The sequence below is a fragment of the Mercenaria mercenaria genome, chromosome 7 (genome assembly GCF_021730395.1).
Source record: "Mercenaria mercenaria strain notata chromosome 7, MADL_Memer_1, whole genome shotgun sequence".
Taxonomy (NCBI): domain Eukaryota; kingdom Metazoa; phylum Mollusca; class Bivalvia; order Venerida; family Veneridae; genus Mercenaria; species Mercenaria mercenaria.
The window spans coordinates 17,257,061-17,270,412 of record NC_069367.1 but is presented as its reverse complement, the minus strand read 5'-3'; the positions used below and the strand labels follow the sequence as shown (position 1 = coordinate 17,270,412).

The 13,352-nt window shown below is 30.9% G+C and overlaps 1 protein-coding gene across 3 annotated transcripts in view; it reads left to right on the top strand.

Annotated features, from left to right (window-relative positions):
* LOC123554991 (sodium/hydrogen exchanger 3-like) overlaps positions 1-11,716 on the top strand; it is a 33,968-nt gene extending 22,252 nt beyond the window's left edge. Inside the window, exons 2-9 of one of the 3 annotated variants that reach the window (XM_053547705.1) lie at positions 1,950-3,340; positions 5,288-5,772; positions 6,080-6,121; positions 9,563-9,631; positions 9,944-10,025; positions 10,212-10,239; positions 10,624-10,733; positions 11,305-11,716. In XM_053547705.1, coding sequence (XP_053403680.1) covers positions 3,326-3,340; positions 5,288-5,772; positions 6,080-6,121; positions 9,563-9,631; positions 9,944-10,025; positions 10,212-10,239; positions 10,624-10,733; positions 11,305-11,436 — 963 coding nt within the window. In that variant the 5' untranslated portion in view covers positions 1,950-3,325 and the 3' untranslated portion in view covers positions 11,437-11,716. The remainder of the gene's footprint in view (positions 1-1,949; positions 3,341-5,287; positions 5,773-6,079; positions 6,122-9,562; positions 9,632-9,943; positions 10,026-10,211; positions 10,240-10,623; positions 10,734-11,304) is intronic. The other 2 variants (XM_053547707.1, XM_053547706.1) reach the window with 2 other exon arrangements.
* Positions 11,717-13,352: the final 1,636 nt, after the last annotated feature.

The following is a 13,352-nucleotide window of genomic DNA, read 5'->3' as shown; positions in this document are numbered from 1 at the left end:
ATGAAACATAGAGCTCGTTCTTGAATTTTTTTCCAGTTTTTTAGTATTAGTTTCAGAGCAAAAATGCGAAGTCAGAGGATAATAGTTGAAGTTTGAAAGAACAAATGAGTAATAAATATTTAATTTTCCCAAATTACAGAAATATTTACCTATTCTCTTTAATACATTCAGTTGTCTAGAAGCTTTTTTACATATATTTGCTACTTGTATATCAAATTTCAGCTTAAAGTCAATAGTCACACCTAGAAGTTTTACATTATCTTCACAGTTTATCTTATTACCATCCAAATTAAAGCTTATATTCTTTTATTTACATTTTTTACCTATTGCTATAGCCTGGAACTTGTCAGGGTTAGCCTTCATTTGATTATCAGAAAACCAATTAATTAAGGATGTGCTGTCTTTTTCCAAATTATCTATTATATTCTGAACATAATCATCTATACAGGACAGAGTATTGTCGTCAGCATAGTTATATAAATCGCAGCTGGATACAAAGTTAAATATATCATTAATAAAAATGTTAAACAGAAAAGCCCTAGAATTGATCCTTGAGGTACTCCTTTATAAACATCCAGGAAAGTACTACTAAAATTACCAATTTTAACACTTTGTTTTCTGTTAGTTAAATAACTTGAAATCAGGTTTAATGCATTTTCAGATACAACATAAAATTTCAGTTTCAGTAGTAAAAGGTCATGTGGCAAGCAATCGAAATCCTTAGACAAGTCCATTAAAATGGCTGCAACATACTTGTTATCATCTAGTGCTTTTTTCCAGTCTTCTATTACCTTAATTAAAGTGCTCTGACAGCCGTATTCTGGTCTAAAAGCCGATAAATACATGTTAAAATGGCTGTTAAAAAATCTGTCAATTGTGTATTAATTGCTCGCTCAAAATTTTTAGAAATGATAGGTAAAATACTAACAGGACGGTATTTACTTTTAGCTAAAATACTTTCTTTTTTATGAATTGGAGCTACTTGAGCTATTTTCAATAACATGTCTGGGAACATACATGTTGAAAATGACTTATTAACAATATTTGTAAGTGGTTCAACAATAGTTGGCTTGGCTATCTTCGCTAGCTTAGATGATATCCTATTATGTCCAGTAGCCTTTTTTATACATAGTTTATCAATTTGCTTTAAAATCAAATCATCACCTACAGGAGTAAAATCGAGATCAGGTACATTGACTTTTTGAACATTGTTCTTTATAGCCTGAATACTAGGATGATTTTCATCAATTTTTATTGAGTTATCTCCAATATTTTTTGCAACATTTACAAAAAAGCTATTAAATATACCACATATTTGTTCTTGGTCATTTATTGATTTATCATCTTCACATAAAATTGTTTCTTGCATACCAGACGGGGATTTCCTGTATTTTTACCGGTGCTGGAAAAATCCATCTTACACCCCGGGGTGTAAGATGACTCTCGTGCTTTAAATGACGTAATACGAACTAAATATATGTAGAAGATTTATGTAGTTGTTTATATTCTATTTCGAAAAACGGAATAAAAATCCAATACCTTGACAGTTCCTCTTTGTTCCTGATAGTATATTTCTCGATTCAAAACACGGTAGGAACCTCGTTACCGCCTAACAGTTACCCTCGAGGCCGGAAATTCCCATCTGCACCTACAACAAGTGAAAGAATCTTATAATCTTTTTGAATAATTGTACCTTTGTTTGTTAAAAAGGGTTTGACAGTTTGCCAAAAAGACTTATTATTGCAACCACCCACACATCTATCTAAGTAATACTTATTTACAGATTTTCTTTTAAGGCTTGTGACAAGATTTCTTTGTTTTCTAAATTTTTCCCAAATACTAGATGTTTTATGTTTATTAAATTTGTTTTGCAACATTCTTTTCTTATAGATTGCTTGTTTTAACAGTTTATTCATGTAAGGAACTTGTTTCTCATACATTCTTTTCAGAAGATTCCAAATGATAGGACCTACTTACAATTTTATTATCTTGGACATAATTCAATAACGGAGACAATTTGAAACTCACCAAAGTCCCTCATTTCATCGCATGATTGATACTTCAAGCTCCAGAACGAAATATGTCCGTCTGGGACAGTAAAAGTTAAGCTAGAAGAAAAAGGGCATATATATAAGTCGGCACCAACAATCTAATGGCTTTGGAAAAAATGCGTATAAAAAGTTCACACCTTGATTTTTACAAAACAATTTATCAAAAGGCATGAAATTACAAAGATCGAAACATTTTATAGCTTAATAAAGTGAAAAAATGCATTATACAGTTCTGGATAAAAACAAATGAATGTTGTAATACGGTGACGGTGCGTAGCGTGCAAATAGCATTAACAGACTAGCGAAAAAATCTCGAATTACTTTATGAGTACAGTATGTTTTGATGGTAATACTTAACATCAAAATAATATAGCTGATATGAAATAAAATCTGTAAAAAGATCATTTGGCCAGAAGAATATTAGCAGACGATATTTTTGGGCGGGAGTCTATTTTTAGACGATGCATATTCATTTAATTAATCTCAATTCTACATTATGACATGTTATATTTAGGAGTTATATGATTTAAACTATATTATTGTTTCTTGTAGGTCTATAATTACGTAGTTGTATTTCACTAAAGATTGACTTAAAGATGCGTAAACACACATTGGCAAAGAGGCTATTTGTAATGAATATGCATGAGGTAATGAGTCCGAGATGGCGGCGCCCTACTGGAATTCGGATGCATTTGATGATACCCTTGTATCCATTACATGCTCAGTCAAGTGTGAAATGTTCACCAGAAGTGTTCCTTCCTTTGAGAAGGAACATTAAATGTGGTAACGAGTACTCTATGATTTCAATCATATAATCATACAAGATTTAGCTTACCAAAAGGTTCCTTCTAGCTTATATTAGATATTCTTTTTAAGGGGTCTTTAATAAAACAATTATGAACTATGTTTTTTTGCTAGTTTACGTGCATTCTTATCTATTTATTATAAGAATACTTAAAGTTATTTCACACAAACATTTATTCAACTTAGAACAATAAACAAACACCTTTAGATGAATGATTCTACCTAAATATTATCAGCGGACAATGAGTAATGAATACCATCACTCTGTCAAAATTTCGAGAACCAGTGTCGACATCTGTCCTAGTGGCACAGATCAGAATTTGGTCGTATGCTTGCCTATTTCTAATTAGCAATACAATGGCAGAAAAGTTCTGCCAAAATGCCGGTAATTGCATTGCATGAACGGATACTTCCAGAACGACTAAACCAGGAGAAAAGGGGCTTTTATATCAGTCGGCACCAACAAACTAATGGATTTGAAAAAAGTGCGTACAAAAAGTTCACAACTTTAAAATTACAAAACAATTAATCAAAAGGTATGAAATTACAAAGTTCAAAATATTTATAGCTCAGTAAAGTGAAGAAATGCATTATACCGTTCTTGATAAAAACAAGGGAAGTAATTGAAATGTTGCAATCCGGTGATGGTACGTATCGTGCAATAGCGTTCACAGACAAGTGAAAAATCTCGAATAACTTTATTAGTACAGTATGTTTTGATGCTAATACTTAAAATGTCAAAATAATAAATTTGGTATGAAATAAAATCGTAAAAAGAACCTCTGGAAGCAGCAAAGAATGCAAATACTCGCAAGGGTGTCATGCAGTATTTATAGATAGATAGAGAAGAATAATAGTATTTTTGGGCGGGGTCTATTTTTAGATGATGAATATTCATTTAGTTAATCTCGATTCTACAATATGACACGTAAGATTTAATAGTTAGATAGCTCTAGTTTAAACCAAATTATTGTTTTAGTAGGTCTGTTTATTACGTAGTTGTATTTCACTAAAGATTGACTTAGAGATGAGTAAAACACATTGACAAGGAGGCTTTTGTAATGAATATGCATGAATACAAAATGGCGGCGCCCTACTGGAATTTGGATGCCTTTGATGATACCCTTGTATCCATTACCTGCTCAGTCAAGTGTGACATGTTCACCATAAGTGTTCCTTCTCATGAGAAAAAACAATAACATATAGCTTTTAAACGAACTTCGACGGCACCGAATAAAATAATGTATACCCCATGACCATACCTGGTCACGCTTCTTGTTACTGAACTGATGTACGTTTGTTTAATTTTGTTACTGTAAAGTAAGATCTATATTATAATATGAAAGTGCTCTTTCTAAATTGTTATATATTTCCATTATATACATTTATATCATAGCCGAGAGCTGAATTTGAAAAATCTAGTTCATGAGCATTGTACCATTTTCCATCAAAACAATGTAAGTTTTAAGGACATTTTCTAGATTTTTGATTGACAGACTTTGTCACATTTTACAGAAATCTAATTTAATTTTCAGCGATCATTTAGGTATGTCGCCATGCCCTTTTATGCAATTGACAGGATAACTGCATACCAATTTGAAATTGGAACCAAGAACTGAAGCAAATAATGTATAAATTTCATGACAGATTGAATAAATATTCTAACATTTTCACATCTGTAAACAGAATATTACGCAGTTGACACAAAAACTTATAATTCATTATAAATTCTTAAGTTTACATGAAAAACATTTTCTATTTCTATCCTTTTTTCAACTGACAACTTTTTTACTATCAAAGTAGCTCATATGATTTACGTTAGAAAGAAACGACCGAAAAAATCATGGGTATCCATGCTTCTTTCTGCGATATTTAGATATTTCTCGAATTTTGGTTCATTTTAGACAGGGGCTATAACTATTATCCGCCTACATTGTTCCATTTCTTGGGTGTTTGAGTTAGAAAAATCGTCCTTCACACACGTTTCTTATGTAAACACTTAAACGTGCTTAGACATGAATAAAAATTTAAATGTAATTGTTTTCATTTGTGGCTACACTACCCAAAGAAACAAATTCATTACTTTCTTTTGTCTTACTTGTAAGCAGACCTCTCGTTTTCATTGCGTCTACATTTTCTGTAGATAGAAACCGACTTATACGTTTTTATCGATTAAAACCTGTTTACATCCAGTTTGTTTCTATTAATGCGAAATGTTCGATATCGTCTAAAAAAACTCAACTTTCTTTATCTATTTAATGAAAAACAGATTTTGCAAGTATCGGATCGACCTGTCGCTGCGCAGTAGGTTGCGCAGTAATAACTGCCGGATCTCTTTATTATAGTAAAGAAAATCAAAATTACCACGACAAAGAATTATAAAGTTTCTGAATTGTGTAGATGATTTTATTTATATACTGTATATTTGCCAGATGCCAGCTTTATTGTTTACCACCACTGCAGCTTTGCTGACAGTTTTAGCCGTCCAGAACACATATTCGGCACCAGCCACAGTTACCTCACAAGTTACAGAAACAAGATCAATTAATTTCACAAGCACTCCCAAAGCTACTACCACCAATCCAACAAGTGAACCAACTTACTCCAACAAGACAAGCCACACGGATCCACCTTCACAATCTACCGAACCTACGCAACGAGATAGCACACAGACCATTCTACAGACTATGACAGAGGCCACTATCAACCCAAATAAAGACTCTAAGCAAACCGACAATATTACAGAGGAAGAAGAGTCGGAGAGTGAACATGAACATCCAGGTGTTGAGCTGATTGTAGTTCGTTGGAAAGATGTAGAATATCCATTTATCATCACACTGGTGGTTATCTTCATCGGTCTTAGTAAACTTGGTTTCCATTATTCGCATTTTCTGTCATCGAAGGTGCCTGAATCTTGGTGAGTTTGCAAAATTTTTATGTGTTCATTTCAATATGATTTAATTAAAACACAATTATTCGATCTATGATTTCTTATGATAATTATTTTAACAATCAAATATCTATAAAATGTTTTTAAGCGTCTATAAAGAATACATTTTGTCCAGCTTGTTCAAGGACTGAACATCGGAGCGACGTTCGTTCATATATGTTTATCTTTTGTTTTAGTCCATGTTACATGTGAGCGGTTATTTATTCTTGTTGAAACTATTGTATATCTATACAAAAATGATTGCCTGATTGATTTTTTTTTATTTGTTTTTCAGTGTCCTTATCGTACTTGGTGTAATATCTGGTGTTATTCTGTAGTAAGTATTTTTGTCTCTATGGAGCACATTCTAAATCTGGTTAAAAAAGAAATACGGATGTTGTTCATGAAATAGATCGTTGACTGTTTAAAATAGAGAAAAGTGGAAACTTCACTGGTCGCTCAACACGACAAAAACGAAAATGTTGCAGGCTCGGTTTGATTGAGCCTGTTCATGGACGGTAGTGGAAATGCATGCTACCGTCCACGCCCTCTAGCCCCGGGTTGAGCAGAACTCAACATTTACACATGCTAAAAGTACAAAAAGCAATTTAGAAACCATGTCATACATTTTAGAGAAAATGTCCTTGAACAGATAGGCACCATAAAATTACTGGCCGTCAAAACAGAGTTAATGCGTTGTGGCAGTTATCAGGTGATATTCTCATAGTTTACCTGTATATACGTAACATTAGATAAGTAATACATGGGATTCACTCACTTGTAATCTAAGTACTCGTCTTCATTTTGGTCGGCCTTAAATAATAATTACAGTGATAAAATACTATAAATCTGTGTAGCGGCATTTTATGAAGTATAAAGGTAATAACTGGTTCTATTAGTACATTTTATGTTTCGTATGTCTACATTTAATACTTTAAAGTAACAATCTTTCATATAATATCCTTCCCCTCTCCATTCTCAAACCATATCATATTCAAGGGTTTTCAATATAATATTCTGTAGAATAAAACCCCGGGCAAGTGGCTGTGCACGAATCTATTTGTTGACATATAATTATTGATTTTCTCTTATTAGTATAAAGCAATCAAAAAAAGTCTTAAATACGTGCATTGCATATTCACGTGTTACTTCGTATATAATGTAGTCAATGTAAACTTATTGTTTAGAAGCTTGAGGATCAGATAAACTTATTGTTTAGAAGCTTTAAGGATCACGTAAAATTAATCTTTAAAAGCTAAAGGATCACATAAAATTATTCTTTAAAAGCTTAAGGATCATGTAAACTTATTGTTTAAAAGCTTAAGGATCACGTAAAATTATTCTTTGAAAGCTTAAGGATAACGTAAAATTATTCTTTAAAAGCGTAAGGATCATGTAAACTTATTGTTTAGAAGCTTAAGGATCACGTAAAATTATTCTTTAAAAGCTTAAGGATCACATAAAATTATTCTTTAAAAGCTTAAGGATCACGTAAAGTTATTGTTTAAAGCTTAAAGCTCACGTAAAATTATTCTTTAAAAACTTAAGGATCATGTAAACTTATTGTTTAGAAGCTTAAGGATCACGTAAAACTATTGTTTAGAAACCTAAGGATAATGTAAATTTTTTGTTTAGAAGCTTAAGGATAATGTAAATTTATTGTTTGAAAGCTTAAGGAATATGTAAAATTACGGTTAGAAAGCTTAAAGGATAATGTAAAATTATTGTTTAAAGGCTTAAGGATAATGTCAAATTATTGTTTAAAGGCTTAAGGATAATGTCAAATTATTGTTTAGAAGCTTAAGGATAATGTTAAATTACTGTTTAAAGGCTTAAGGATAATGTCAAATTATTGTTTAGAAGCTTAAGGATAATGTAAAATTACTGTTTAAAGGCTTAAGGATAATGTAAAATTACTGTTTAAAGGCTTAAGGATAATGTAAAATTACTGTTTAAAGGCTTAAGGATAATGTCAAATTATTGTTTAGAAGTTTAAGGATAATGTAAACTTATTGTTTAGAAGCTTAAGGATCACATAAAACTATTGTTTAGAAACCTAAGGATAATGTAAATGTTTTGTTTAGAAGCTTAAGGATAATGTAAATTTATTGTTTGAAAGCTTAAGGGATATGTAAAATTATGGTTAGAAAGCTTAAAGGATAATGTCAAATTATTGTTTAAAGGCTTAAGGATAATGTCAAATTATTGTTTAGAAGCTTAAGGATAATGTCAAATTATTGTTTAGAAGCTTAAGGATAATGTAAAATTACTGTTTAAAGGCTTAAGGATAATGTCAAATTATTGTTTAAAGGCTTAAGGATAATGTAAAATTACTGTTTAAAGGCTTAAGGATAATGTAAAATTACTGTTTAAAGGCTTAAGGATAAAGTAAAATTACTGTTTAAAAACTTAAGGATAGTGTAATATTATTGTTTGAAGATTGAAGGATAATGTAAACGTTTTGTTTAGAAGCTTAAAGATAATGTAAAACTATTGTTTAAAGCTTGAAGGATAGTGTAAATCTATTGTTTAAAAGCTTATGGATAATGTTAAATTATTGTTTGAAGCTTGAAGGATAATGTAAAATTACTGTTAAAAAACTTAAGGATAGTGTAATGTTACTGTATGAAGCTTGAAGGATAATGTAAACGTATTGTTTAGAAGCTTAAAGATAATGTAAAATTATTGTTTGAAGCTTGAAGGATAATGTAAAATTACTGTTTAAAAACTTAAGGGTAGTGTAATATTACTGTTTAAAAACTTAGGATAGTGTAAACGTTTTGTTTAGAAGCTTAAAGATAATGTAAAATTATTGTTTGAAGCTTGAAGGATAATGTAAAATTACTGTTTAAAAACTTAAGGATAATGTAATATTACTGTTTAAAAACTTAAGGATAGTGTAATATTATTGTTTGAAGCTTGGAGGATAATGTAAACGTATTGTTTAGAAGCTTAAAGATAATGTAAAACTATTGTTTGAAGCTTGAAGGATAATGTAAACGTATTGTTTAGAAGCTTAAAGATAATGTAAAACTATTGTTTAAAGCTTGAAGGATAATGTAAATCTATTGTTTAGAAGCTTAAAGATAATGTTAAATTATTGTTTGAAGCTTGAAGGATAATGTAAAATTACTGTTAAAAAACTTAAGGATAGTGTAATATTACTGTTTAAAAACTTAGGATAGTGTAATATTATTGTTTGAAGCTTGAAGGATAATGTAAACGTATTGTATAGAAGCTTAAAGATAATGTAAACCTATTGTTTAAAGCTTGAAGGATAATGTAAATCTATTGTTTAGAAGCTTATGGATAACGTAAAAGTATTATTTAAGGATAATGTAAAACTATTGCTTGAAGCTTGGAGGATAATGTAAACGTATTGTTTAGAAGCTTAAGGATAATGTAAACGTATTGTTCAGAAGATTACGGATAATGTAAAGGTATAGTTAGAAGCTTGAAGGATAGTGTAAAATTATTGTTAGAAACTTGAATGGTAATGTAAAATTATTGTTAGAAGCTTGAAGGATAATGTAAAACTATTGTTTGGAAGCCTAAAGATACCGTAAAATTATTTTAGAAGTTTAAGAATAATGTAAAATTATTGTTTAGAAACTTGAAGATAATGTTAAATTATTGTTTAGGAGCTTAATGATTATAAGGAACTAGAAATAGTGAAGAAACTTCATTGAAACTGAAGAAATGGTTATATCAAAAATTTATATATTAATACCTTCTTCTGTATGAAAAAAAATAACATTAACATTTTAATTTGTTTCAGTTACACGGGTATTACAAAGGATGTCAAACTTTATGCACCACATTTGTTTTTTCTTTACCTATTACCGTCGTAAGTTTGTTTTATTTCGTCTTGAATATATTTTGGTAAGCACAATTTCTGTTCTGTGAAAATAGGAAATACTTTTACTTAGATATTATAAAATTTGTTTATATTTATGTCGTTTCCTTCTTGTTGTACTTGAAACGTAGAGATTTTGAACACTCAACAGAACTTTTCTTATTTTGATTCACGAAAATAGACAATCAATAATATAACTTACCTACTTTAAATGAAATACTTCAAACATTTCAAGCGATTAAAAATAAACTTATTTTAGTGCTAAACATTATTATCTATTGCTCAGTGTTTGGTTGTTTTCAGAATTATATTAGAGGCAGCTTACGGTTTGTACGATCGTACATTTGCGGATAATATTGGTGGAGTGCTGCTCTTTGCTGTGCTGGTGAGAAGATACATTTCTTTTATGTAGTTTGGTCGTATGTTCATAGTAAAACGTACAGTTTACTCTCACCAAATCTTCATAAGTAAACAAAAGGGTTGATTTTTCTACATTCAAGTATCATGTTAATTTTTGTCTTGCAGTTAATACATTTTGAAAATATATATAAGATGTAATTTTGTATTTCAGGGAACAGTTCTTAACTGGTTTTTAATTGGTAAGTCAAGTCTGTTTCCTTTTTAAATTTTATTTTTCTAACTTCAACTAAAGTAACAGGTATACAGAGAAATAAGATTCTTATAAAGATTTAAACTCAAATGAGCCCTGCAGTTGTAAATCCCAGGTTCCACTTGGCCACATTTAGTTGCATAGACATGTGGTAACCACTGATCTTTATCAGTTACACTACGGTCAAGTCTTGACATGGATTATAACAACCCTAAAATTTTAGATTGTACTAGACTATGATATTGGACATATAATTAGACTGACTCATTTCACAATATTGAATCATAAAAATATAAAAGAGATATATCATAGTCTAGGAGCTAGTCTATGTACCATATATAAATCGGGTATAATAATAATAATTTTGTTTCAGGTTTAAGCATGTATGGATTGTACATTGCCGGGGCGATGGAAGAAGTGAACACATCCCTTGTTCAGATGCTTCTTTTTGCTGCCTTAATAGTCTCTACGGACCCTGTTACAGTGCGTCTTGTTTTATATTTTCCTCGTATTGCTATTGCCATTTTATTCAATTTACACAATGTCCCATTTCGTTGCAATTGTGCTGAAGTTACATAATGCTCTCAGTTATTGCATATTTGTTGAGATGACACAACAATTTTCAAGGTGTAATCATTAGTCGTACGTCAAGTCTCATCTCTTCGCTCACAGTCATTTTCTTGCAACATTTAATAGACATGTACTAATTTTTTTCTTTTTTAATGTAAGTACATTTCTAAGTTTACTAAGTCGAAATTTTGTGTTAGGTATCTCGAAATTTCGAGTTACTAAATCGAAATTTCAAGTTACTAAGTCGAAATTTCGAGTTACGTATTAATAACACAAAATTTAGACTTCGTATCTTGCCCTTTTATTCGCAAAATTTGAAGACTTAGTAACGCGAAATTTCGAGTTATAATAAATAACATACACCTGGCACTAATGCTCTTCCGTACTATACCATATAAAGTTCCGAACTATTTCAGCATGTGATTCAAAAGAAATGATTTATACCTTGCTAAGTATATTTGCTGGGTATTTTATTTTGTTTCAGGTGTTAGCAGTATTCCAGGAAGTGGGCGTTAACGATATGTTATACTTCCTTGTGTTTGGTGAATCACTTCTCAACGGTTTGTATTGTAGAATAAAACCTCTCCTCCCTGTCATAATCAGTATCGATTTTTGAGCAGTCGTATTATTCATATGAAAATAATAAAGACTATGTCGAAATTTATGAGTTTACGGGGTATCTAGAAAACCTGCTAGTATTTTTCAATGACAAAATAGAAAATCCATTTTTTTTCGCCTGACTGCTTAAGTATTATCTAGTATTGGCATGATAGTTACTATCTGAATAGTTGGTATTTTTGATGTATTGGTAAAGCTAGTATTTGTTATTATTGCTGAGCTCATAGTTTAATCGCTGTGAAAAAATATTTGATATCTAGTTTAGTTCGGGTTGATTTTGCAAGACTAAAAGTACAATGTCAACAGTATGCCCCTTTTTAACGTATGTAGTTTGTTGATTGAAATGTTTATAGAAGTGTTGCATGTAAGCAGGTTTCTTAGGATGTTTTTTAAAAAATCCGCCAGAGTCACGTCCCTTGACACTGGCTTATGTTTTAACAAAAATACGCCACTCAAATCGTAATATGAGAAAAAAATAATAAACCTGCAAATATAGCAACATGTCTGAAGGAAACAATGTACATAAACAGAACGTTGTAAGTGCATCTCAACCAACAGTTAAACAATACATTTCCGTTTTGTAGTTAAAGTGTTTATTTATGAATCCAGTACTCGGCGCTCAACGCGAAACTAGTCTATCTGCTTCTATTTCTATATACACTTAGACTAGTTTCGCACTGAGCCCTCGAATTACAGGTTCCGTATTATTTGGTACAATTTCTATAGGCATGACTTTGAGATTGTCTCTATTAAAATGTGTTGCAACATTTGTAGCAAATAATTATGGATAGGAAAAAATGTTGATATAGATCTGTGGCTATTCATGCGTTTTGACACATGTTGTTTAGTTTGACCAACATACATTATGCAATGAATGCAAATTATTGTATAACTTTCACGTCACCTACACACGTTGTTGTATTAATAAGGATTCTTATCATAGGTATTTCTGAGAAATTCTGCATCACTTACGTTGGTCCATGTTCTGTATATCATCTGTATTTATTGTAACAGAAATACGAATGTTTCGCTTCCACCATACGTACATGTATTATGTGACACAGCTACTTTTCCGCTTTAAATAACGTTCAATTTGGCGTTTTTGTTAATTGGACCAAACGTTGCTAACTTTAATACTTAGCGTAAGCAGTCTTAATGAGTAAATGATCTTTTTAGGTTACAAGGCCAGAGGTGCATGTGCCAAACGGCGGAGAAAACGTAAATGGTGGACTGTCAGATGACGAAGGCGAAGAAACAGAAAACGGGACAATAGTGTTTACTTTATAACTGGATCATGCAGTCATTAGAAGATATGTTAACAGAATGATTTACTGTAAGAATGATGACTGAATTATGACTGAAACAGAAATGTGAACAACATTAAGTTATACTAACCACATTATAACTAAGAAGAGAAATTTCAATTGGTGCTCGGACACTAAATTGTAAATATATATGACTAAACCTATAATATCTGTATAGGAAGTTGAACAATGAAAGCTGTTTTCGTGCTTATTTCTTTTGAACTTATGAAATACTTATTGTTTGTGAAACAGACATGAAATATATTTGTTTTTAAGATATTTGATATAAACAGAGGGAAACGGACAGTGCATATGACGTATGGCGCTTTGGTAAGGTCGCGATTGGCCTGCAGGAGGAAGGAAGTGATTCCAAGTGATACATTAGCATATTCTGTAAGAGTATTATTAAACTCAAATTTTCAACTGAGTTCAATATATGATTCTTTATTACAGTATATGAAATTTGTGGTGCATTTATTTTAAAATAAAGCATGAAAAATAGTGTCATGCAGCAGGAGTTTCAGAATTAATGAGCGATGGAAACATGGGAACTTAAAAATGGACATTTATATAGACAAAACAAAAACATCTGGTAAACATTTAGACTGAC